At 53.7% G+C, this 26,028-nt stretch overlaps 2 protein-coding genes across 16 annotated transcripts in view; one reads left to right on the top strand and one right to left on the bottom strand.

The window, feature by feature from the left end:
* Positions 1 to 18,189, bottom strand: part of MED8 (mediator complex subunit 8) — a 34,136-nt gene extending 15,947 nt beyond the window's left edge. The window contains exons 1-5 of one of the 2 annotated variants that reach the window (XM_073358015.1): positions 18,069 to 18,189; positions 7,709 to 7,827; positions 4,002 to 4,146; positions 3,108 to 3,248; positions 2,604 to 2,685 (exon numbers count right to left, since the gene is read on the bottom strand). In XM_073358015.1, the coding sequence (XP_073214116.1) occupies positions 2,604 to 2,685; positions 3,108 to 3,248; positions 4,002 to 4,146; positions 7,709 to 7,827; positions 18,069 to 18,074 (493 nt within the window). In that variant the 5' untranslated portion in view covers positions 18,075 to 18,189. The remainder of the gene's footprint in view (positions 1 to 2,603; positions 2,686 to 3,107; positions 3,249 to 4,001; positions 4,147 to 7,708; positions 7,828 to 18,068) is intronic. The other variant, XM_073358013.1, reaches the window with a different exon arrangement.
* SZT2 (SZT2 subunit of KICSTOR complex) overlaps positions 18,130 to 26,028 on the top strand; it is a 72,651-nt gene continuing 64,752 nt past the window's right edge. For 12 of the 14 annotated variants that reach the window (XM_073358012.1, XM_073358000.1, XM_073358005.1 and 9 more), the window contains exons 1-8: positions 18,130 to 18,187; positions 19,275 to 19,400; positions 19,632 to 19,805; positions 20,252 to 20,422; positions 22,262 to 22,393; positions 23,976 to 24,135; positions 24,409 to 24,515; positions 24,856 to 25,066. In XM_073358012.1, the coding sequence (XP_073214113.1) occupies positions 18,158 to 18,187; positions 19,275 to 19,400; positions 19,632 to 19,805; positions 20,252 to 20,422; positions 22,262 to 22,393; positions 23,976 to 24,135; positions 24,409 to 24,515; positions 24,856 to 25,066 (1,111 nt within the window). In that variant the 5' untranslated portion in view covers positions 18,130 to 18,157. Of the gene's footprint in view, positions 18,188 to 19,274; positions 19,401 to 19,631; positions 19,806 to 20,251; positions 20,423 to 22,261; positions 22,394 to 22,499; positions 22,627 to 23,975; positions 24,136 to 24,408; positions 24,516 to 24,855; positions 25,080 to 26,028 lie in introns of those variants that run through there. The other 2 variants (XM_073358009.1, XM_073358010.1) reach the window with 2 other exon arrangements.

Below are 26,028 nucleotides of genomic sequence, written 5' to 3'. Positions count from 1 at the left end.
GCTGGGTTGGGTGAAGAGCACCTCTCCCCAGCCGTGGCAGCTCCCGAGGGGCTGGGCCAAGCCGGAGGAGGAGCTCCTCTCCCTGAAAGCTCCGGCAGCGTGGGGCCGGGCTGGAGAAGAGGCTGGATTGGGCGGGGGAGGGACTCCTCTCCACAGCCACTCTGGCGGGGCAGGACTGGACCAGGGGAGGGGCACCTCTCCCCAGCTGCAGCACTTCCGATGGGCCTGGGCCGGGTGAAGGGCTCCTTTCGCCAGCAGCTCTGGAGGGGCTGGGCTGGGGGATCTGCACCTCCCTAAATAACCTGCTGCATGGCTGCACAGCTTACAGGGAACTTAGGTTGTGAGCCACTCCATACAGCACGACAAAGATTATGTGAGATACAACTGAGGTCGGAATCTGCAGCAGAGATACAGATTAAATTAGTCTTTCTTGGAGACCATGTAGGTGTCTTCGGAGGTGGAGCCAAGAAGTCAGATGATCTTCGTGAAGACTGATGCAAAGAATTAATTTAGTTTCTCTGCAATGGTCTTATCATCCTTTTACTTTGTTGTTTAGCCACAGTGGCACTTTTTTGTTCTCTTACTAGGTTTTTTAATTTGGGGTACACATTTAAGTTGAGCCTCTATTATGGTGTCTTTAAAAAGTTTCCATGCAGCTTGCAGGGATTTCACTTTTAGCACTGTACCTTTTAATTTCTGTTTAACTAACTTCTCCATTTTTGTGTTGTCCCCCTTTCTTAAATTAAATGCTACAGTGTTGGGCTGCTGTGACGTTTTCCCCACCATAGGGATATTAAATTTAATTCTATTATGGTCACAATTACCAAGTGGCCCAGCTATATTCACCTCTTGGACCAGATCCTGTGCTCCACTTAGGACTAAACCATGATAGAAAGAACTGGAAGAGATGAAGTGCTCGATTTTGATGGATACTTTGGATTCTTTGGCTACTTTGCATTGGTCTCAGGAGGAGGAACAAGCCTTTATAACTATTAAACAAAACTTTGTCTGAAGGCCAAGAAAACCCTACAATTGGCTATTATGTTTTTAGGCTGTGGTTCCTTAGCTAACTTTGGACCCACACTGAATTCACAATCCAAGGAATCTGATGAATAACCTGAAATGGGAAATCTTTTCCAACTCCAAGATATGTTTCATCTTGGCTTTCTGTTTGTTTGAACTAATGTCCTCAGGTCCAACATGATGTCAGGGGGGTTAAGTCCTCTATCCTGAATGGTCTCAGTAGAGGGCTGTACCTTTCTTGCAACGGGGTCTGAAGGTTTAGCTACTGAATGCTTGGTTGCCTTGGAACTAGAGCTCAGTGCAGAGGTTGATGCCTTTGGCGTAATCAACTTCCTCACTCTGGAAATTCCTGGGGCTGATTCAGGCCACCTGTTCTTTCCCTCAGATGATTTTGATACCCCCAATCCCAAAGGGGTAACAGTCAAAACTTCTTGTAATAAGAGGGCTTGAAATCTTTTGTCTCTCCTGCAGGACATGGGGAGTAAATGTGCAACAGACAGCATCACATGAAGAACGAGGTCTTTTCTCTAGGCATTTGAAGCCCCTGGTGTGGGCATCCGAAGCTGGGAAGACCATGGAACATAACGCACATCTTTCAAAGCCATGCTTCTTAGTCTTCGGCCCCACCATAGACACCTGTACTCTCATGAGATACTAAAACCTAGATTAATGCTATTTAACTATGAACTACTGGCTAACAAACTAAACTTACTAAACTGACTGACTATCCTAAGAGAATAAAAGCACTTATCAAAGCTATTACAGATCCACAAAATCTGGAGAAGGTCCATATCCATCCCAGCGCTGCATTTGGAAGGAAATGAGATGGTTGGGTGGTGCTGTCTCTTTGTGCTAATATTTTTGTTTCCCTTTTATCTAAACCAACCTAGTGCTGTGTTTGAATTGAAGTGATTGTTAACTCCAGTTAAAGTAGCAAACTGCAATTTTGTCTCTTTAGAGGAGCAACAAACTTGTCCCCGGACAGGGCTGGGCAGTTCAGAGCAGACGGTTTTGAGGTGCTTTGGGGCGGTGGTGGTGGTGGGGGGGGGGGGTTTTGAGGTCACCCTGCAAGTAGTAACCAAGGCCGGGGAAGACCAGGGTGTGGGCTGCTGTGCTGTAGGTGGGCTGCTGGAGTCAGATCGCTGCTACACATCTGCCTTGGTTAGATGGTAAGCCCTCTGAGGCAGAGAAAACCTATATTTTGGATCTTGGACAGCACCACTCACAGCATCAGCAAGGAAAAAACAAGAAATAGCAACCTGCATGGAGTGGTGCCAGAATGGCCCGAATGACATTCCTGATAGGATCAGAACTCACCTGAATGATGCTAGTTTGGATCAATTAGATTTCCCTACAGCACAGAATACATAATGCCTGGCACACAGGAAACCCATCTCAAACAGTCTGGATTCCTTTCTAAAAAATGGCTCTCCTGGCTCAGCCTCTCCTCCCACCACCCACCCCGAACTCTTCTCCCATAAGGCCCTTCTGCTCTCCTCAGGCCCTATGGTTTGTGTTCTACTTGACCTCTCAAGCCTTCCCCTTGGACTCTGTACCCCATCTCCACCCTAGTGCCATACCTCCACTCTCAGACTCTCGCTCTTCCTTGCTGATTTTCTCCAGCAGATTTGAGCACATTTTGTTCAGGCTCTGGATCTGTTTCTGCAAAGTGGAAATAATGAGAAAATGCAAGGACATCTCCAGCATGGTACAAGACAGCAAGGTGAGTGTATAAAACCTTTCTCAGTGGCTGTGTGACTGAATGCAGGCATTTAGGGGGCCTGGGTCCAAAAGAAGGTTGGCAGGGAACAGCCATGTGAATGACTGTGTACTCTTCATCTCTGCTGATCAAACAGCAATCCCTACAGAATGCGATGCACTTTAGGAGGAGGTGGAGCCCAATGGTCTGGGGCAGCTGGAGAAATCACAGAAGGGGAAAGGGAGAAGGGCCTAGAAGAAAAGCACATTACAACAAGGACAGAATGGCAGGGTGTAGCAACCCAGGAGCAAGACAGAGAAATGGGGAGCCTGCGCCTGTTCTCTGGGTTGAAGGTGGGTGCAGCACCTAGCTGTTCCTCCCCTACCTGTGCCACATCAGAGCTGATTCGAGTTGCATCTGTGATCAGCTGCTTCTCCTGCTCCTCCACCTCAGGGTCGGGCTTGGTACGGAGGTGGTCCGGCACCACCTCATGGCTGAAGACTGGCACACGCCCTTCTGTCTGTCGCTGGAACAATCAGAGAATCCACGCTCAGAGCCCAACCCTCCAGCAGAGCAGTCACACAACTGGAGCAAAGAACACAGGCTAGGAAGCTAGAGCTCTGGCTAACAATTTGCTGTTGAGTGATTTTGATCTACAAAGCATTAAATGGTTTGGGTCCTATCTAACTAGGTTCTTACACTACGCCTGTCCTCATAGTATCCAAACATTCTAGGGACTACCCGAGATCCCTCTTCTCTCCCAAGGCAATGCCTGCCATGACAGTCACATTTAGCTGGGATGCTTGTGCTAACAGCCCCCACATTTCAATATCGGGGGGCCTGGGGGTTCTTAGTTGCGTGTCTTGGACTGTGGAATTTACTTCCCTGTTGGTCAGTTAGTTGAGGACATGATGCAAGATGCAGACTTCTTCTGGAGAGAGCATGGCTGAGGCGAAGTTCCTGGACAGCCAGTGGGGAGGCCTGTCAGTACAGGGGATGCTCTCTCTAGGGGCCTTGGCTGCACGGTGACTGCATTTTCACAAAGTGGAGCAAGGACTACAGACTGTACCAAAGTGCAAGTTCGCAGGTGAAACGATTCCACACAGCAGCTCTGGGATGAGCCACCCCTCCCCCAAACGGTTCATCCCCCTCTTCCTTCTGTGGAAAGGCCGTGCGTGTTAAGCATTAGGAGGTTGTAGGTGAGTTGGAGCTATTGCCTGAAGCACATTCCAGCGCTCCATGGGCATCTCTCAGCAGAGCAGAGCTGCCAGGTTCTTACCATGATCTCCTCATCACGGTCTGGAGATAGCACCAGGGGGATGATAACCTGGTTGCGCATTAGGGGTGTCTTCTCATGCTTCAGCACTTTGTTCAGCGTGTTCAACTGGCCTGAGAGCAGTGCAAAGCTGTCCAGTACTGAGGGCCTGGGAAGGGAAAGGGGATGAGCGAGACCTGGGAATGGATGCAGGAGACAGAAAGAGCTCTCTCACAGCTCAGCCTCAGTTCGTCATCCGCTCGTCTCTGCAAAACCCTCAGAGCCAGGGGCAGAGCAGGCTGGGGGAGGAAGGGTGGTCTCTGGTATTTGTGAAAGAAGCCTACTTCAAAGGCTCAAAGCAGGGACTAATAACTCTACCTCCCCCTGTATGATGCCATGGGTGGCGCCATTCCCAGCACCACTGGAAGGGAAAAGGGGAAGGAGGTGCCTGTAGGTTTTAAATTACATGCTATGACAAGATGGCCTTCAGATCTGTCTGCCCACACCAACAGAATTCCAATGGGAGGCGGGGACTGTGGGAACTGTGGGATAGCTACCCACAGTGCACCACTCCGACATTCAATGCTAGCCTTGGTACTGTGGACGCACTCCACCAAATTCACGCTCTTTAGTGGGGACACAGAAGACCGAATGTATAAAATAGCTTCTGAAAATTCTAATAGAATAATTTTGAAATAATTTCATACTGTAGACGTACCCCAAGAAACGTGGAACAAACAATTTACTTATCGTATAGTAAATGTGGGTTTTCAAGATGTCTTCTCCACGTGGGTCCCTCTCAAGGTCCTACTCAAGGAGCCATGCACACAGTTTCATGCATGAGGCCCAAGCGCATCTTGAGTAAGATCCACATGGACAAAGATTCAAAACAACAACTATGAGTTTTACTGCCACACACAGGGTGGGGCTGGGGGGGATGGCCAGGGTAAGCAGTGCAGTCAGGAAGAAAGATATAGTGGCCCTAATCAGGAGCAACAAAAGAATGAGATGGATGTGGTCTCTCTCAGATCTCAGTGCAATTCTGTCCCTGGCTGGGATTAAGGAGCTCAAGGCTCTGTTGAAGTTCCCGATTTAACAAAGATTTGGTATCAAGGAGTTGCAGGCCAGTGCTGAACCAAGGATGGAGCTCAGAACTGAGGATAGATCATACAAATCCTCATACATCCCCGCTGCTAGAACCCCTATGGAGGATGACTCCTGGTGGTGTGGGCAGACAGATCTGAAGGCCATCTCTAGGCAGGGATAAAATCCAACTGGATCTTTCCTTTCAGTGAACTCTCAGAATCTGAGAATGTTGAGAAAGCTGGCTGCACTGAGGCCTGACCGGATCCACCTGTCTGTGCCTTTGCATAGTCATTCATAGATTCACAAATTCCAAGGCCAGAAGGGACCATTGTGATCATCTAGTCTGACCTCCTGTATAGCACAGGCCAGAGAACTTCCCCAAAATAATTCCTAGAACACGTCTTCTAGATAAATATCCAATTTCGATTTAAAAATTGCCAGTGACAGAGAATTGACCAAGACATTTGGTAAATTTTTTCAATGATTAAATACTCTCACTGTCAAAAATTTACACCTTATTTCCTGTCTGAATTTGGCTAGATTCAACTTCCAGCCATTGGATCATGTTCAACCTTTCTCAGCTAGACTGAAGAGCCCATTATTAAAATATTTTTTTCCCACGTACGTACTTATAGTCTGTAAATCAGCCCTTAACCACCTCTTTGTTAAGATAAATAGATTGAGCTATTTTAGTCTATCGCTATAAGGCAGGTTTTCTAATCCTTTATTCATTCTTGTGGCTCTTCTCTGACCCCTCTCCAATTTATCAACATCTTTCGTGAATTGTGGGCACAAGAACTAGACATAATATTCCAGCAGCGGTCACAACAGTGAAAAATATTGAGGAAAAATAAACTCTTTTACTCCTATTCGAGATTCCCCTGTTTATTCATCCCAGGATAACATTAGCTCTTTTGGCCACAGTACTGGGAGCTCATGTTCAAATGCTTATCCACCACGACATCCACATTTTTTTCAGAGTCATGGCTTCCCAGGATAGAGTCCCCCATCCTGTAAGTATGACCTACATTCCGTTCCCAGATGTATCCATTTAGCTGTATTAAAACACACATTATTTGTTTGTGCCCAGCTTAACCAGGAGATCCAAATCACTCTGAATCAGTGACCTGACCTCTTCATTATTTACAACTTCCCCTAATTTTTGTGTTATATGCAAACTTTATCAGTAATGTTGTGTTTTCCTCCAGCTCACAGATACAAATGTTAAATAGCATATGGCCAAAAACTAATCCCTGCGAGACACCACTGGAAACACATCCACTTGATGATGATTTACTATTACATTTTGAGACCTATCAGTTAGCCAGTTTTTAATCCATTTAATGTATGCCATGTTAATTTTATATCCTTCTAGTTTTTGTTTTTTTTTCAGACAAAATGGTATGCAGTACCAAGTCAAACACCTCACAGAAGTCTATCTATATTATATCAACACGCATCCCTTTATCAACCAAACTTGCAATCTCATCAAATAGAGATATTAAGTTAGTTTCCATAAACCCATGTTCATTGGGATCAGTTACACTGCCTTCCTTTAATTCTTTATCAATCAAGTCCTATATCAGCTGTTCCATTATCCTGCCCATGACTGATGTCCTGGAAATGCTCCTTCCTTTCCTTGGGGGTGGACATTCCTTTCCATAAGGACTCACGCACAAGACAAGGTCACATTTCAGAACACATGCAGCACTGAGCTGTGTAGGGTAATTCTATTCTACACTGTGTCCATCACCATGGCAACGGAATGTGTAAAATGTGGCCATTTTTAGAAGTGGGAAAAGTGGGGAGTTCACCCCCCCGAACTCAGAAACACCAGCGTGGATTGTGGTCAAACTCTCCTATGAAGTTAATCTCTGGGCAAAGACCAAATCTTGAAAATTTCAATCCCGAAGTTGAATTTTCACAGCTGAAAAGTCATGACAGCATATAGGGAGAGATGTGTGTCCCTCAAGTACTTCAATGCTATGGTGATAGGCGCTGCATAAAAACCCTAGAACAAAGACCCAAACCGAGATTTAGAAATCAATTGCAACCCTGGACTAACGAGCAAGGAAACCACCCACATTAGATCAGATAATAGAACCAGACCATTTCTAGAGTGGAGAATATCATGCACAACTATCCCTACATTCCCCAGAAGTTCTCTGGCTTGTGCTATACAAGAGGTCTGACTAGATGATCACAGTGGTTCCTTCTGGCCTTAGAATCTATACAGAGCAAGGGAGGGTCCCCGCTTACTCCATTCATGACTGGTCCTGAAGCACAGTTTGCTCAGGAGCCAACACAAGGAGCAGGCACCTCTGTAGTTTGCACTTCTTCTACAAGGCTTGTGGCTGCTTCTTTGTTCAGAAGATCATCTGCCAAACCTAGTGTGTGGGCACCTCCCCTCCAAAATCACTTGACCGCCATGTGGCAACACCTGCAATTGCTAGCATGAAAAGTTAGTATTAAGAAAAGATTTTTTGGGTGGGGATTCTTTTCATGGGATTTAGCAGCTGGAAATAAGGGCCACGAGTATAGTCAGGCTTCTGTGAACCCCAGCAAGCAGAATGTAGAGCACATCTTGCACAACAGGACAGATTAGCCGTGACACCCCGCACTCACAAACATGCACACCCTCTTACCAGGTGAGCCGGTCATACTCATTCTCTAGCTTATAGATGAAGCTGACCAAGGAATTCTTCAGGTCAGCCACCTGGCTAATAAGCGCCTCCAGGGACAATTCGAGCTGCTTCTCCTCCCTCTGCAGAAAGCGGGAAAGAGAAGGGTTAGGACAAGGCCTAGTGCTCTCCTCAGCCCCAGAAATGCACTGAGGTCACCAGACACAAACTCATATGCATCGCCCCACTCCCCCTTAGCGGATAGAACAATACCACTCTTCCAGGAGAGAACCGTGTTTGAGATAAAATGCTTGGGGTTTCTTCTGTCACAGTCCCATTTCCCTTTGGCCAGGAACTCAGTCTCGTGCAGCTCACAAGGCAGTTGGTTTCCTGCATTTCCTAAGCACCACTAGACCCGACCCCCATACCCACCTGAGACTCAGGTACCAGCCTCTTTCCCTCACCCTCTGCCTTTGGTCTCTGACTGACCACATGTCATTTCCAGCTGCCATGGAACCTGTAGGCTCCCATGTTTCATCTGCCATTTTTAATTTGCAGCTGGTGCTCTGACACTGTGGTGATTAGTGTCATATAACACCTAGACCCACAAACAGAGCTGACTACTGCCTTTCATCTCAAAGTGTTTCATACCTACATAGAGCCATCTCACTGACATCCTCTGGGATGGAGGGTGGCAGTCAACTGGGGCACAGCATGCCACCTAACAGATGGGTGGGTATCTGCAGCCTAGGAAGCTGGGTCAAACACTGGACTCTTACGAAAAGTACTCTAGGATCTTGGCTACTATGTTACTTACACAGTAGCAGAGTTGCACAAAATTCTTTATGAAACACAGTTGGACTAGGTCCCTGCCCCACTAATTTACCAGTGTAAACCACAAAGAGAATAATAATACACCAAGGAGGGTGGGAGAGAGCAACCAAACAATGGGAAGGGAATGCTGATTGGGAAAGCAGATCATGAAACAGTCATTTTACAGGCATCCACCCATGGCTCTCACCACACCCTTCCTGTTTCAGAGCAACCATCCTTCTCCATTCCTCAACCCTTCCCCACACTGGGTCCATCTCCCCATCCTGGTTACCATCACCCCTGTACGGTTCCAACCAGCTCTACTCACTCCTCTTCCCATTCCAATCTACCACTCCTCCCACCACCACAAATCCAGATCCCACATCCACATCCTTCTCTGCCACCTCCTCCTCCTCACCTCTGCTGACATTTGCACCAGCCCTGGTCCTCCCTCCATCCCTACCCGCTCCACCTGCCACACACATGCCCACCATCATCTCTGCCCCCTCATTGCACTATTCCCAACCTGACATCCATTCTCCTCCACCCTCATGCCCTTCCCTGTGTCCCTTTGGAACACCACGCCATTTCTAAAAAGATCACAGCCATCCACAGACTCTTCATATCTCCCTCCTACCAGCTCCTGGTTCTCACCAAGACCGGGATCCCTTTGCCTCATCCAGCCTTTGCAGCTTCCCTCTTACTGAGGCCCCTCCTTCTCTTACATTTCCCACCCTGGAACAGACCGTAGTGGAAGCGTTGGATGTCTCCCCTCCTGCTCCTACAGCTTCCACCCTCTCCCTCTTCCCCTACCTCGAACAGTACTGTATCTGACTCTTCTCTCCTCTCCCACTCCACGTTGCTCTCATCTACCATCCACTTAGCTCCTCCCCATCAGCCTTCCTCTCAGATCTCGACGACTGGCTCTCCTTCCTCTCCTTGCAATCTCCCACATTCATCCTCAATGACTTCAACGTCCACGTTGATAACCCATCCAACCTCTCAGCTGCACATTTTCTTACCCTTCATTCGACCTGCAGCCCTGGCTCAACTCTTGCACTTGACTCGGACTTCACCAAGCACTGCTCTCTCTAATTGCTGTGTTCCCTCTCTCTCACCATCACCTGCCCTCTTACAGCACCACCAATCAGCCCCTGCCCTGGAACTCGCCTTTTCTGTTTGCCTCCAGTCCATCAGCGCTTCTCTGCTCTCAACCCTCTCCCCCCATTTCTAGGATTGTTGATTCATTCCACGCTTCTCTCACCTCCACCCTTGATTCTTTTGACCCTCTCTCTCATCACAAGGTCCACCTTGCCAATCCCCAGCCTTGGCTCACCCCCAACACCTGTTTCCTCTGTGTCCGCTCTCACACTGCAGAGCATCTCTTATGGACGAGCAGGCTAACTTCCTCCATTACAAATCTGTTCTCACCCGTTTCAGTTCTGCCAGCTTCCTAGCTAAACAACACTACTTCTTCAATGTCCCTGATTCCTATGGCTGCAATGCCAACTGCCTTTTCACCGTCTCCGACTCAGGCTTTGTCTACACTAGCACTTCTGTTGACAAAACTTTTGTGGGTCGGGATATGAAAAAACACCCCCCTGACTGAGCTAAGTGTTACGGACAAAAGCACCAGTGTGGACAGCACTATGTTGGCAGGAGACACTCTCCCGCTGACATCGCTACCACTGCTTGTGGGGGGTGGCTCAACTCTGCCAGCGGTCTCCTGCCGGCGTAGAGCGGCTGCACAGGAGCTCTCACACTGGCACAGCTGCAGCGGTGTAGCTGTGCCGCTGGAAGGTCCGTAGTGCAGACGTGGCCCAACTCTCCAAACATATCCCTTCTCCTGCCACGGGATCTCACCGATTTGGTTGACAAAATACGACGTAACATTTCCCCTCCCCACGGCTTGCCTTTCCCTTCACCCTCCCCCTCCAACATCTCTCCTTCTGCACTGTCACACATACAGAAGTGTCTCATCTGCTCTCTTCCTCGAACCCCTCCACTTGCTCCAGTGAACCAATCTCCTGATCTCCCTCACTGCCCACTCTGATCCCCACCCTCACTTTTCTCCTTAACCTCTCATTATTCTCGGGCTCTTTCCTCTCTCACAATACAAGCAAGCTTTAGTCTCTCCCATCTTAAAAAAACCAAACCACCTATAACCTCACTTGCCTCTCCAACTACTTCCCCATCTCCTAGCTCATTGAACATGCTGTCTACAGTCACTGTCTGAGCTCTTCTCCTCCAATTCCATTTTAGACCCTCTCCGATCTGGCTTCCACCCCTTGCGCTCCACTGAAATCACTCTCACCAAGTCTCTAACGATCTCTTCCTAGTCAAAGCTCAGAATCAGTCTCCATCCTCATCCTCCTTGACCTGACAACTGCCTATGACACAGTCAACCATACCCTTCTCCTTGAAATCTTGTTCTCCCTTGGTTTCCATGATTTGGCCCTCTTCTGGTTCTCCTTCTAAGTCTCTAATCACACCTTCAGTGTGACCTCATCTGCTCTCCAAACTTCTGCCATTTTTCACAGGGCTCTGTCTTGGATCTGCTTTTCTTCTCACCTTATCTTTGGGTAATCTCATCTGCAAACTGAAATTCAACCACCATCTCTATGCAGATGACTCACAGATCTACCTGTCTGCTCTATCCTTCTGAAAATCTGTCTCTCTCATATCTCCTTGTGGATGTTTAGCGGCCAGCTTAAGGTCAACATGGCTAAAACAGAGCTCTTCCTCTTTCTCCCCCATCTCTTCTTGATCACTATGGACCACCCTGTGGACAACGCCACCATCCTGCCTGCCACTTGGGCCTGGAAACCTGGGTCTCATCTTCCACTCGGACCACTCTCTAGGTCCTTACATCCAAGTTCTTTCTAAATCTTGCAGTCTTTTTGCTTAACATCTGTCAGAGATGGACTGTCGTACCCCTCCACACAAGTAAAATTCTCATCCAGGCTATCACCATTTCACATCACGATTACTGTAGCATCCTTCTCTCTGGCTGTGACAAATGCAATCTTGCCCTGCTCACATTCATTCAAAATGCTGCTGCAGAGATCATTTTTGTAGCCAGTTGTTTGACCATATCACCCCCCTCTTCGCATCTCTCTCCTGGCTCCCTCTTCTCTATTCCATCAAACATAAGCTGCTTGTCTTCACTTTCAAGGCCCTTTGTGGTCTGTCCGTACCTTGCCTATCTGTGGAACTCTTTGCCAGAGGATGTTGTGAAGGCCAAGACTATAACAGATTCAAAAAGCACTAGATAAGTTCATGGAGGACAAGTCCATCAATGGCTATTAGCCTGGATGGGCAGGGATGGTGTCCCTAGCTTCTGTTTGCCAGAAGTTGGGAATGGGTAACGGGATGGATCACTTGATGATTCCTTGTTCTGTTCATTCCCTCTGGGGCACCTGGCATTGGCCACTGTCGGAAGACAAGATACCGGGCTAGATGGACCTTTGGTCTAACCTAGTATGGCTGTTCTTATGAAGAAGCTCCCTGTAAACATATGTAAAACTCATTACCCTTTTTCAAACTATCCTTTTCCACAAGGCCTACAAAACACTAGACAACACTTATGCTGTTGGCGCGCAGAGACCATTGCCCAGCATACCGATCTGCACTGTCTCATTGTGCTCCCCCACGTGTCTGTTGTCTTGTATTTATAATGTAAACTATTTGCAGCAGGGATTGTCTTTTTGTTCTGTGTCAGTACAGCATCTTGCACAGTGGGGTCCTGGCCCATAACTAGACCTCCTAGGCAGTACAGTAATCATAGAATATCAGGGTTGGAAGGGACCTCAGGAGGTCATCTAGTCCAACCCCCTGCTCAAAGCAGGACCAATCCCCAATTTTTGCCCCAGATCCCTAAATGGCCCCCTCAAGGATTGAACTCACAACCCTGGGTTTAGCAGGCCAATGCTCAAACCACTGAGCTATGCCTCCCACCCCCCCGGAATAATAAATAAATAAAGCAGTCTGTTTGACCTATCCCATATTTTGTGATAGGTTTTTGCTTTTTTAAATGATCAGACATTTCAGTGAAGACCTTGACAGGGATCTTCAATGTTCATGCCAACATGACAAGACTGTATTTTAAATGGCTATGTTCAAGAAGGTTTCACACTCAACTCGATAGTATTTCTCCCTCTGTCACATTATATCTCTTGAACACCACATTCAGGCATTAAGGGTCAGAACCTTATTGATTTGGGGGAAACTGGAAAATGGTGAAAATGGGAGACACAGGAAGCCCCAGCCTACTCTTCAGCACAGCCCCAGTTCCAGGTACCTCTGTAGTTATACAGAGATAGAATCATAGAATCATAGAATATCAGGGTTGGAAGGGACCCCAGAAGGTCATCTAGTCCAACCCCCTGCTCAAAGCAGGACCAATTCCCAGTTAAATCATCCCAGCCAGGGCTTTGTCAAGCCTGACCTTAAAAACCTCTAAGGAAGGAGATTCTACCACCTCCCTAGGTAACGCATTCCAGTGTTTCACCACCCTCTTAGTGAAAAAGTTTTTCCTAATATCCAATCTAAACCTCCCCCACTGCAACTTGAGACCATTACTCCTCGTTCTGTCATCTGCTACCATTGAGAACAGTCTAGAGCCATCCTCTTTGGAACCCCCTTTCAGGTAGTTGAAAGCAGCTATCAAATCCCCCCTCATTCTTCTCTTCTGCAGGCTAAACAATCCCAGCTCCCTCAGCCTCTCCTCATAAGTCATGTGTTCCAGTCCCCTAATCATTTTTGTTGCCCTTCGCTGGACTCTCTCCAATTTATCCACATCCTTCAAAGGGCCTTCAAAGTAGTTTCATAGATTCGAAGACCAGAATGGATAATTGTGATCTTCTAGTCTGACTTTGTGCATAACACAGGTCAGAGAACTGCCCCAAAATAATGTCTAGAGAATACCTTCTAGAAAAACATCCAACCTTGAAGTAAAAACTGAAGCGATGGAAAATCCACCACAACCCTTCACAAGTTGTTCTAATGGTTAGTTACTTTCACTGTTAAAAATTTACACCTTATAGCCAGTCTGAATTTGTCTAGCTTCATCTTCCAGACATTGGATCATGATATAACTTTCTCTGCTAGACGAACGGCCAATTATTAAACATCTGTTCTCCATATAGGTACTTATAGACTGTAACCCAGTCACCCCTTAATCTTCTCTTTATTAGGCTATATAGATAGACCCTCGAGTCTATCACTACAAGGCATCAACTGGATACGGCCATTGTTTTGATTTCAAATATGTCACCCTAGTTTCCCCTTGTTAAAAAGACATATGGGTATGCCACGTATTTAGACAACCTTTGTAACAACACACTAAGGAGTGCCTTTACAGTTCTCTGTTTCTAATCCATGCAGATTGCTTACTTCGAAAGAACGGAAAAATATAATCGTCTCTGTCCATGCGGTTTAGGACATGCAGAAGACCTACGCCATGATTTATTACGCTGTCATTTATACTGCCATTTTAGGTCAAAATGGCTTTCTGTGTTTTTGTCCTGGGGGCCTTTTTCTATGGCCTCTCAAAAACCAGAATATTTTTTGGGAGCTGACAATGTGTGTGTGTGATTCAAAGCAGTTGCCCTATTTGCATGGTCAGGCACTAAAATAAGGAAAAGGCAAGCAGATTAACAGGGTGTGTTCTTTTTAATCTGCAGTTACAATATTTTATAATGTGGGATGTAGTTTGAAGTTTTATGGTTTGCACAGTGGCCCAAGGCTAAGTCACCGTCCATACACTATGTTTGCTACCCCTGCAAGGATGTTTGCTGATCTTCTTCATGGCTCTTCTCTAAACCCTCCTGGATTTATCAGATCCCTTCTCGAGCTGCAGGCCCCAGATGGGGCAGGGGCTGCTGGCAGAGGGCCCCAAAGCTGGATGGAGGTGAAGTAACCACTCTGCTCCTATCGCAGCCCCCCAGCCACTCCCCACACCCGTCTCACACAGCCCCCCGCCCCCATCTCACAGAGACCCCCAGCCACTCCCCCCATCTCACACGGTCCCCTGCCCTGCATCTGAGACCCCCAGCCACTCCCCAGCCCCTGTGTCACACAGCCCCCCAGCCACGCCACGCCCCCGCATCACACAGCCCCCCAGACACTCCCCACCCTGTCTCACACGGCCCCCCGCTCCGCCCCCATCTCACAGAGACCCCCAGCCACTCCCCACCCCCGTCTCACACAGCCCCCCAGCCACTCCCCGCCCTCGCATCACATGCCCCCCTGCCCCACATCACACGGCCCCCCAGCCACTCCCCACCCCCATCTCACACGGCCCCCCAGCCAGTCCCTGCCCCCTGTCTCACACGGCCCCCCAGCCACTCCCCGCCCCCCCGTCTCACACAGCCCCCCAGCCAGTCCCCGCCCTGCATCACACGGCCCCCCAGCCAGTCCCCGCCCTCGCATCACATGCCCCCCTGCCCCGCATCACACGGCCACCCAGCCACTCCCCACCCCCATCTCACACGGCCCCCCAGCCAGTCCCTGCCCCCTGTCTCACATGGCCCCCCAGCCACTCCCCGCCCCCCCGTCTCACACGGCCCCCCAGCCAGTCCCCGCCCCTCGCATCACACAGCCCCCCAGCCACTCCCCACCCCCGTCTCACACAGCCCCCCAGCCAGTCCCCGCCCTGCATCACAGAGACCCCCAGCTACGCCCCGCCCCCCGTCTCACACAGCCCCCCAGCCACTCCCCACCCCCGTCTCACACAGCCCCCCAGCCAGTCCCCGCCCTGCATCACACGGCCCCCCAGCCACTGCTCACCCCCGTCTCACACAGCCCCCCAGCCAGTCCCCGCCCCGCCTCACAGAGACCCCCAGCTACGCCCCGCCCCCCGTCTCACACAGCCCCCCAGCCAGTCCCCGCCCTGCATCACACGGCCCCCCAGCCAGTCCCCGCCCTCGCATCACACGGCCCCCCAGCCAGTCCCCGCCCTCGCATCACATGCCCCCCTGCCCCGCATCACACGGCCACCCAGCCACTCCCCACCCCCATCTCACACGGCCCCCCAGCCAGTCCCTGCCCCCTGTCTCACATGGCCCCCCAGCCACTCCCCGCCCCCCCGTCTCACACGGCCCCCCAGCCAGTCCCCGCCCTCGCCTCACACAGCCCCCCAGCCACTCCCCACCCCCGTCTCACACGGCCCCCCAGCCACTCCCCGCCCCCCCGTCTCACACAGCCCCCCAGCCAGTCCCCGCCCTGCATCACACGGCCCCCCAGCCACTCCCCACCCCCGTCTCACACAGCCCCCCAGCCAGTCCCCGCCCCGCCTCACAGAGACCCCCAGCTACGCCCCGCCCCCTGTCTCACACAGCCCCCCAGCCACTCCCCACCCCCGTCTCACACGGCCCCCCGCTCCACCCCCATCTCACAGAGACCCCCAGCCACACCCCACCCCCGTCTCACACGGCCCCCCAGCCACTCCCCGCCCCCCCGTCTCACACAGCCCCCCAGCCAGTCCCCGCCCTGCATCACACGGCCCCCCAGCCACTGCTCACCCCCGTCTCACACAGCCCCCCAGCCAGTCCCCGCCCCACAGAGACCCCCAGCTACGCCCCGCCCCCTGTCTCACACGGCCCCCCAGCCACTCCCCACCCCCGTCTCACACGGCCCCCCGCTCCACCCCCATCTCACAGAGACCCCCAGCCACTCCCCACCCCCGTCTCACACGGCCCCCCGCTCCACCCCCATCTCACACAGCCCCCCAGCCACTCCCCGCCCCCCCGTCTCACACAGCCCCCCAGCCAGTCCCCGCCCTGCATCACACGGCCCCCCAGCCACTGCTCACCCCCGTCTCACACAGCCCCCCAGCCAGTCCCCGCCCCACAGAGACCCCCAGCTACGCCCCGCCCCCTGTCTCACACGGCCCCCCAGCCACTCCCCACCCCCGTCTCACACGGCCCCCCGCTCCACCCCCATCTCACAGAGACCCCCAGCCACACCCCACCCCCATCTCACACAGCCCCCCAGCCACTCCCCGCCCCCCCGTCTCACACAGCCCCCCAGCCAGTCCCCGCCCTGCATCACACGGCCCCCCAGCCACTGCTCACCCCCGTCTCACACAGCCCCCCAGCCACTCCCCGCCCCCCCGTCTCACACGGCCCCCCAGCCACTCCCCGCCCCCCCGTCTCACACAGCCCCCCAGCCACTCCCCGCCCCCCCGTCTCACACGGCCCCCCAGCCACTCCCCGCCCCCCCGTCTCACACGGCCCCCCAGCCAGTCCCCGCCCCCCCGTCTCACACGGCCCCCCAGCCAGTCCCCGCCCTCGCATCACATGCCCCCCTGCCCCGCATCACACAGCCCCCCAGCCACTCCCCACCCCCGTCTCACACGGCCCCCCAGCCAGTCCCTGCCCCCTGTCTCACATGGCCCCCCAGCCACTCCCCGCCCCCCTGTCTCACACAGCCCCCCAGCCAGTCCCTGCCCCCTGTCTCACATGGCCCCCCAGCCAGTCCCCGCCCCCCCGTCTCACACGGCCCCCCAGCCAGTCCCCGCCCTGCATCACACGGCGCCCCAGCCACGCCCCGCCCCCGCATCACACGGCCCCCCAGCCAGTCCCCGCCCTGCATCACACGGCCCCCCAGCCAGTCCCCGCCCCCCTGTCTCACACAGCCCCCCAGCCAGTCCCCGCCCCCCCGTCTCACACGGCCCCCCAGCCAGTCCCCGCCCTGCATCACACGGCCCCCCAGCCACTCCCCGCCCCCCTGTCTCACACAGCCCCCCAGCCAGTCCCCGCCCCCCCGTCTCACACGGCCCCCCAGCCAGTCCCCGCCCTGCATCACACGGCCCCCCAGCCACTCCCCGCCCCCCTGTCTCACACAGCCCCCCAGCCAGTCCCCGCCCTGCATCACACGGCCCCCCAGCCACTCCCCGCCCCCCTGTCTCACACAGCCCCCCAGCCAGTCCCCGCCCCCCCGTCTCACACGGCCCCCCAGCCAGTCCCCGCCCTGCATCACACGGCCCCCCAGCCACGCCCCGCCCCCCTGTCTCACACAGCCCCCCAGCCAGTCCCCGCCCCCCCGTCTCACACAGCCCCCCAGCCAGTCCCCGCCCCCCCGTCTCACACGGCCCCCCAGCCACGCCCCGCCCCCCCGTCTCACACAGCCCCCCAGCCACTCCCCGCCCCCCCGTCTCACACGGCCCCCCAGCCACTCCCCACCCCCATCTCACACGGCCCCCCAGCCAGTCCCTGCCCCCTGTCTCACATGGCCCCCCAGCCACGCCCCGCCCCCCCGCATCACACGGCCCCCCAGCCACTCCCCGCCCCCCCGTCTCACACAGCCCCCCAGCCACTCCCCGCCCCCCCGTCTCACACAGCCCCCCAGCCACGCCCCGCCCCCCCGTCTCACACAGCCCCCCAGCCACTCCCCGCCCCCCCATCTCACATGGCCCCCCAGCCACGCCCCGCCCCCCCGCATCACACGGCCCCCCAGCCACTCCCCGCCCCCCCGTCTCACACGGCCCCCCAGCCACTCCCCGCCCCCCGCGGCCGCCTGGGGCGGGCACCAGCCCCCACCTGAGACCCGCCCCCAGCGCCCCGCGCACCTGCATGGCGGCGCCGGCGGCTCCGCGCGGGGGGCCTGGCTCGGCTCCCTTCCGCTTCCGGGTCACGGGGGGTCACGGGCGGGGCGGACATGGCGGCCGCCGAGCGAGGGGCCTCTGAGGTACCCGCCCCGGCTCCCCGCCCGCCGCCCCCTGCGGGCCATGGGGGGGGCTGGGCCGGGTCTGGTGCTGGGAGGGGGGCAAGGGAAGGGGCCGGGCCGGGCCTGGCGCTGGGAGGGGGGCAGGGGAAGGGGCCGGGCCGGGCCTGGCGCTGGGCTGGGGGAAGGGGCTGGGGCCGGGCCGGGCCTGGCGCTGGGAGGGGGGCAGGGGAAGGGGCCGGGCCGGGCCTGGTGCTGGGCGGGGGGCAGGGGAAGGGGCCGGGCCGGGCCTGGCGCTGGGAGGGGGGCAGGGGAAGGGGCCGGGCCGGGCCTGGCGCTGGGCTGGGCTGGGGGAAGGGGCTGGGCTGGGGCTGGGCCGGGTCTGGTGCTGGGAGGGGAGCAGGGGAAGGGGCCGGGCCGGGTCTGGTGCTGGGCGGGGGGCAGGGGAAGGGGCCGGGCCGGGCCTGGCGCTGGGCTGGGCTGGGGGAAGGGGCTGGGGCTGGGCCGGGTCTGGTGCTGGGAGGGGAGCAGGGGAAGGGGCCGGGCCGGGTCTGGTGCTGGGCGGGGGGCAGGGGAAGGGGCCGGGCCGGGCCTGGCGCTGGGCTGGGGGAAGGGGCCGGGCCGGGCCTGGCCCTGGGCTGGGCGGGAAGCTTGGTCAGGGGGAGGTGGGCTGGGGCCTGAGGTCTGAGCTGATGCTGTGGAGGGGGAGGGGTTGGCGCTGGGTCTGGCTGCAGGTTTGGCGGGGACAGCCTGTGCTGGCTGCAGCGTCTGCCTGAACTGTGCAGGCTCCCTAGTGAACGGTGTCGGTGCCCTGCAGTGACTGTCGCTGTTCAGGGTTACAGTGGCGCCAAAGCCTTGGCCTGTTGTGCAAGGAGCTGCACGGACGTCTAGCAAAGCACAGTCCCTGACCCAGACCCTACAGCTTTGGCTCAGGATGAGGCATGGTGGGTGGGTGAGGATGGAGAAGCAGTATGTATCTGCAGAGATGAGAAATATGCACTTTTAGCTGTAGAAGGGTTTTAGTTAATGGAGAAAAATAAGCAGCTTAGCTGGTGTGTTCTCTGGTCGTCTCCTCCCTAGTGATATGGTGACTTGTTCCTCTTTGCTGCAGGTGGAAGACGCAGGGCAGGTCTTCCTCCTGATGAAGAAAGACTATCGAATCTCCCGCAACGTGCGCCTAGCCTGGTTCCTCAATCACCTGCATCAAGTCATTTGGGCTGTGCCTGAGTCAGAGCTGGTGAGTACATGTGCCCAGGCTTGAAGGCAGGGTGGCACTGTGTGCTGATCAGTGCCCTCTGGCATTGGCAGTTTGGCCAAGTAGGAGAGAAGCTGTAGGACTTTTGGCCACTACTGCTCCTTGGGAACCTGTGAAAGGCTTTAGCCCAATTCTTTTTTTTTTCTTCTCCTCTTTTTCTTGCTCCCCTGCAAGCCTGGCTTTCCCTCACTTGTTGTTTCTTTTCTCCCGTAGGTGAAGTCAGATAATGAACTGGATGTTCTCAGCATCCTGCCAAATGGGTGGCAGCCACATGAGTCTGTCCGGCCTAGGCCCTATCTCCTAGTGCCCTCCACACAGGTCACCTTCCTGGCACGACAGTACCGATTTGTGATTGAGCTCGACCTGAGCCCGTCCACAGGCATTGTGGTAAGTGTATGCGTCCCTGCCTCTTCCTGTGTACCCCGTGGCTCTGCCCACAAGGAGCTCCTGCTGCCATCTCTGTTCTGGAAGGGCTTCCTCCTGTGCACTTACTCCCAGCATGCATCTCCCTTCTGTGTGCCAGGAGAGGTTGGCTCCCAGTAGAAGCAGTGTGTGCCAGCAGCTGCCACTTGGCCAGCTGCCACTCCTGGGCCAGCTCCTAGCAGGCAAAACTCATGCACAGATAATCCCTACAGGAAAATCCTGCCCCTTTTGCAGGGATTATCTGTGCATGGGCTTTGCCTGCTAGGAGCTGGCCCAGGAGTGTTCGCCTCCCCGTGCTGGGGCTCTGCAGAGTATTTCTAGAAGGCTGTATGGTGTAACTCCATGTGCTAGGGACCCTTGTCAATTACATCAGGGGGAACAGCTAAAATTTCCTGTTTGTACTTCTGCAGGATGACTCAACAGGGGAGATCATTTTTGATGAGGTGTTTCATGCCCTTTCCCGATGCCTAGTGGGATTGCTAAAACCCTTCCGAATTCCTGGTTCAGAAATTACCTACCAGCCAGAGATCTTTGTCACCATCCAAGCATATTCCTCCATCATTGGCCTGCAGTCCCATCAGGTAACGTTCTACCTCCTTCCCCTCCCCCCATCTTTGTGTGAGAGCACTTTTTGTTGCCCTGGTTGCTGGTGAGATCCTAGGGAGGCGGAGACGGGAGTTGTCTGAGCACTGCTATATGATGATGTAGTCTTGCTTCATGAGAGCCTGTAGTCTGGTGCAATGCTAGACCATAAAGGAGCAACTCCTCTCATGTGGGCACAGCTTCATTATGTATCTGTGGACAGGAGGCTGAGATTTGGCATATGTGGGCAATGCCAAGCAAAAAAGGGGATCTGTGGGCCGCAGCCTGCCATTAATTAAGGGAAGTACATCTATGATATCTTTTGCCCCAATGTGACTTGAACTCTCTTCAATTCACTTTTTTGGGTGGCTTCCTAGTGAGATTGGACCACAGCTCAGGTGCTTTGTAAACCACACATGCAAGGGCAGTTCCCGTTTAAACAACTGAATTCTGATTGGTGGGGCCAGAAGGCACCCATGTAGCTCATCACTTCCCAGCAAAACCTTAACCCTCAAAAATCATGGTGCTACCATGCCATTTGCAGACCATCACTCTGCTCATCCTGCTGATGTGTTCTACCCCTTTCCTCTGTCTTCTGTCTGTGTGTTTGGAATGTAAGCTGCTTGGGGCAGGGACTGCTTATTACTCTGTCTATACAGTACTTGCACAACGGGGCCCCACTCCTGGTTAGTCTCTAGGCACGACCGTAATAAACATAATGAGGATGCCTCCCTCTGTCCTTCCCATTAGCCCTCTGTCACTGATGTCATCCTGGACTGCTTGCTTGTCCAGTTCTCCCATAACCGTCTGTGTGCTTTGTTCTAGTGCATCTGCTGTAGTGACATTGAATTGATCTGCAAGGCCACTATCCTCTCCTCCTTGAGATCCTTTCTCAAGACCCACTTCTCCCATGAGGCCTTCAAGAAACTAGCCCTGGGCTGAGGGGCAGATGGGGATCCCTGTGCATATGGTGGGGAGGAGAAGGGTGTATATATATGTGCAACTCATCTAAATAAAATTGTCCATATTCTAGTTGTTTCCCTCTCCCCCAATCTGTTACTCATCTCGGGGGGGAGAATGGAGCTAGCAAGTTGTGTGCCGATCATCTCCTGAACTCTCTGCATGTGTGTTGCATCATGTTCCCCTCCCTGTCATCCTGCAAATTCTTTGGGGCAGGGACTGTCTCTTATTCTGGGTCTGTGCAGCACTCAACATGATGGAGCCCCCATCCTGGCTGGGGCCTGTGGGTACTGCTGTAATATAAATGGTAAGAGCATCATCTTTGACCTGGTGTGGATTATCTGCTGTGATTGGGCTCCCACCTCCCTGACCAGTGGACTTCACTGTCCAGTTGCTCAGGCTTTTTCCCTAGTCTCTACCCTAATTTTTTTTTCTTTTGCTTCAGGCTACTTCAGGCTTTATCCTGCCAATTATCAACAGGTAGTTGGATCAGGCTGCATGTGAGTTAGAGTAGAACAAATGTGCCGCCTTGAGGAATGTTAGGCTGAAGTTAGAGGCATCTAGGAGCTTGGACAAGGAGCCCTACTTCCTCCTGTTCAGTGCCTTTCCCTCTGCCTGACTCCTAGGGCAGCAGGAACCTCTTGCCCCCAAATGAGGTTGACAGGTGCATGTTGTGGTGGCTCCCAGGATTGCTACACAGAGGTGGCTGGTGTGAGGCCTTTCTTGTCATGAGTTAATTACCTGCCATCTCTTGTGTTTCCCCTGCATTTCCTTAGGGTAGTGCATGTGTGTGTCTGGATCAGTGGGTCAGATACCACTGTGATGGGTAGCTGTTTAAAACCCTAAGGTAATGTCTTTCCCATGTGTCTCTGGCTCAGGTGCTATTCCAAGGCTGTCAGCTGGATGAGACCAAGAGAGAGACCTTCCTGCAGCAAATTTACACACAGCTGTGTGCCTTTGAGAATAAAGTGGCTGAGATGCTCCAACAACAGTATGAACTCAAGCCCCAGGTGAGGCAGGCAGAGATGATGGATGGACTGGAGGAGAGATCTAGGCTCTCTGGGGCTGCTTTCCTGCCCTGCCCCTCTGGGAGGGGCTCATAGGATGCTGGCTTGTACTAGGATGGGCATGCTGTATAAGCCTCAGCTGGGAGTCTGTCCTTTTTGAGGAACAGCCTTGTTCAGTGGCTGAGAGAACAGCACATGACTGCAGAGATAAGTGGACTGAGGGGTTTCCAAAGTAGGTAAGCAGGACCAAGAGGTATTTGGGAGGTGTCATGTGGGAAATATTTACCCTAGCTTGGGGTTATACAGTTAAGCAGCTGGATTTATTTGACTGGTTGTAAAACCACGGAAACTGGCAGTGGCCTTGGGCAGGAGGATCTGGAGCAGAGGACACGCTAGAATTGGAATTTATTTTTTTTATTTTTTGAAGTTGCCTAGATTTTCAGTTTACTGTGTCCTTGCCAGCAAACACTGATGACTGTATTGGATTCAATGAATTAAAGGGGTATTGATGTGCACTGAGGGATTTTAATTTTTGCTGATCATGTATCTTTCCCCAGCCAAGAGAAGCCCTTTGATAGCGCCCGGGGAGGTTTTTTACCCTTACCTGGTAATAATAGTTATATGGGATGAGGCTGGCAGAGCTGTCCCACGCCATCCCAGACCAGAAGGGCCCAGGGCTGCTCTTGGTTTTACATGACAAATATTTATGTACCCCAGGACCACACACCCTCTTTCACCCACAATAGCCTTTGGGCAAATGACGGGAAAGACTGGACAGCATTTGTATCAGTCTTTGTAACAGGACTTGTTCTGCTTGTACAGATCTAAGCACATAGGTACACATTTGTTTACGACCCGAGTCCTCAGAGCGCCTCCAGGATCAGTGCCCCAGACAGGGCAAAAGAGACCTACCTTTCTTAGATGCCCGGCAAGAGAGACCTCGGTCTGCGCGGTGAGAGATGTTGCACAGCTGCAGCTTGCACTAGATTGAAGGAGTTAGGGTCTGTCCACATTGCAGTTGACACCAGCGGCTGGCCTGTGCCAGCTGACTGGCGTTTGGGCTGTGCAACTGTTCCTTGCAGTGTAGACTTCCAGGCTGGGTTGTCAGTCCAAGCTCTGGGACCCTATTTGGGCTGCAGCCCGAACCCAGAAGTGTACACTGCAATGAAACAGCCCCACAGCCTGAGCCCCACTAGTCCAAGTCAGCTGTCAGGTCTAATTGCCGTGTAGCCATACATCTCCTAGTGCTGACTGCAGAAGTCTAGTGGCCCCAGCATCACCTCCTCTACTCACCCCATGGGGAGATGTAGTAAGCCCAGGCTCTGCTCAGACAGAATATTGGGTATATAACTCCGTAAGGTAGAAGCCTTATTCTCAGGGGCCAGTAGAAGTGAGAGCTCAGGGGAATGCCACATTAAGGGGATTGAGAAGGGCTAGAAGATTAAAGGTTAGCACAGGACCGGGTAAATCACACTAGGGCTGGGGTAATGTATGGGGCTGTTAGACTCCAGGGGACCTGCAAAAAGAGTGAGTGGAACAGGGTCAGAGTGTGGCTGATGGCGTCTCGTTGGTTTCTTGTTGCTAGGTAGATTTGTCACTCCTCAGCCAGGAGAGTTCTTGTGCCACACAGGAACCCTCTGGAAGGAAGCCCGGTGTCTCCATGGTCACTGCTGACATTGGCCTCGTCAGCATGATCCGACAGGGGATCTTAGCACTGCAGCTGTTGCCTTCCAACTCCAGTGCAGGTTAGTTCCACCTCCTGGGATTCAGGGAGCCTGGCCTGGAAGTCTGTATCCCTCTAGCCCTGGACTCATGGTGGGCATGCCCAAGGAGTCATGTTGGGCCCTTCAGATGGGGGAAGGACCAGGCTTCAGGGCAGCAGCTCTGGGTTGCAGCATTTCATGATCCCATTATGGTGTGGTAATGCAAATAGTCAGCGAGTGCCCTGGGGGCATAGGGTGGGGAGTCTGATCACAAATGGGGGATGGTGCTCTGAAATGGTGCCTTGTTACCCCCAGGTATCATCATAATCACAGATGGTGTGACCAGCGTCCCGGATGTGGCTGTGTGTGAGACTCTGCTCAACCAGCTGCGGAGTAGCACTGTGGCCTGCTCCTTTGTGCAGGTATGCCTGGGGTGGGGGCGGCGAGGGCACTGCAGACTGCACCGTGTATGCTGGTATGCCAGTCTGAGGTGGAGGGTGGGGGTGGGGTGCTGCACCATGTCTGTAGGTATGCCAGTCTGGGGTGGGAAGTGGGGACGGGGATGCCAATCCAGGACAGGGGCGCTGACCCCCAGCGGAGGCACCATGCTGTGTGTGCTGGTATGCGCTCTCCCTGTTTGGGTCAATGGGTTTGATACTCACTCGCCCCGAGCAGGATGGAGTGGAGCTTACCTGTGCTTGTCTCTCTCCTCTCCCCTCCTTTGCTCTGTCTCACATGGATCTCTTTCCTGCTCCTTCTCAGGTGGGCGGAGTCTACTCATATGACTGCAGCTTCGGCCACGTCCCCAATGTGGAACTGATGAAATTTATTGCCATGGCAACTTTTGGTGCGTACCTGTCCACCTGCCCTGAGCTGGATCCCTTAAGCCTCGACCTGAATGTGTATCACAAGGCCTTCCTGCTGTACTCCTTCCTGCGCACTGGGGAGTCCCTGAACCCAGAGTATTACTGTGGTGAGGAGAGCATGTATGTCCTGCTCTGTCGGATGGGGGGTCTGGAATTCCTTCGTGCAGTGGGGACTGGATACATCAATGTCCCCTTCCCTTTCCTGGTTGTTGCCAATAGCAGTGGGTGAGGGAGGCAGTGGGGAGAGCCTTTTTCCAGCCCCTCCTACCTACTGAAGTGCACACTAGGCAAGGGAGTGGTCCTCTTTTCTCCAGCAGCCCTGAGAGCTCGGGTCTGGGGAGGACAGCTTAACAAGCATGCTGCTCAGTGGATCAGAGCATGTGATCAAGGCCCGCAGAATTCTAGGCCGCCTCGAGGCTCTGAACGCTACTGGATGCTGGAGCGGAATCTCTGTGGCTCCCTTCCTGGGGCATGGTGCTTTAGGGAGCATTAGCTGGGGAGTTGGGTGCTAGCGTGCCTTTCTGCCCCCTGCTCTCAGCTTGCTTACCCAGCCAGACTTGATCTGAGCCCAAAGGGGATTGTGTGTGGAAGCCTGAGCACAATCCCTGCTGCCACGGGAGTACAGTGAGGGTGAGGAAACGCTTACTGGCCCCTTTGCACATGGAGGCTCTCTGAACGCTGACCTGGTTGGCTGCGCTCTGCAGAGCACATCCAGACCATGTCTGCACATGGGAACTTGGCTTACAAGATTATGGTCCCCAGAGAAATGGCCACAATGCCAGCATGTGGGTGCTGCCACTGAGGATGCCCGGGGGGGGGGGGGTATGACAGTTTGCGTCTACTGAAAATTGGCCTTAAGGCTCAGAAGCATCAGCAGTTCTTGGAAAGTACCTGCTGTCTGTGGGGGTGGTTCAGAGGGGGTGTGGCCTGAAGGAAGCAGGGGGAGGTGCTGTGGGCATCTGATGCTGTTTAAAAGCTGTTAGTTGTTAAACCTTGCAGCGAAGGCTGTCAGGGCCCTGCTAACTGATCATTATACAGCACCTGGGGTAGGCATGAGACTCCCTAGGGA

The sequence above is a fragment of the Lepidochelys kempii genome, chromosome 8 (genome assembly GCF_965140265.1).
Source record: "Lepidochelys kempii isolate rLepKem1 chromosome 8, rLepKem1.hap2, whole genome shotgun sequence".
NCBI lineage: Eukaryota > Metazoa > Chordata > Testudines > Cheloniidae > Lepidochelys > Lepidochelys kempii.
The sequence above is the reverse complement of the archived record's forward strand: the minus strand, read 5'-3'. Positions and strand labels throughout refer to the sequence as shown.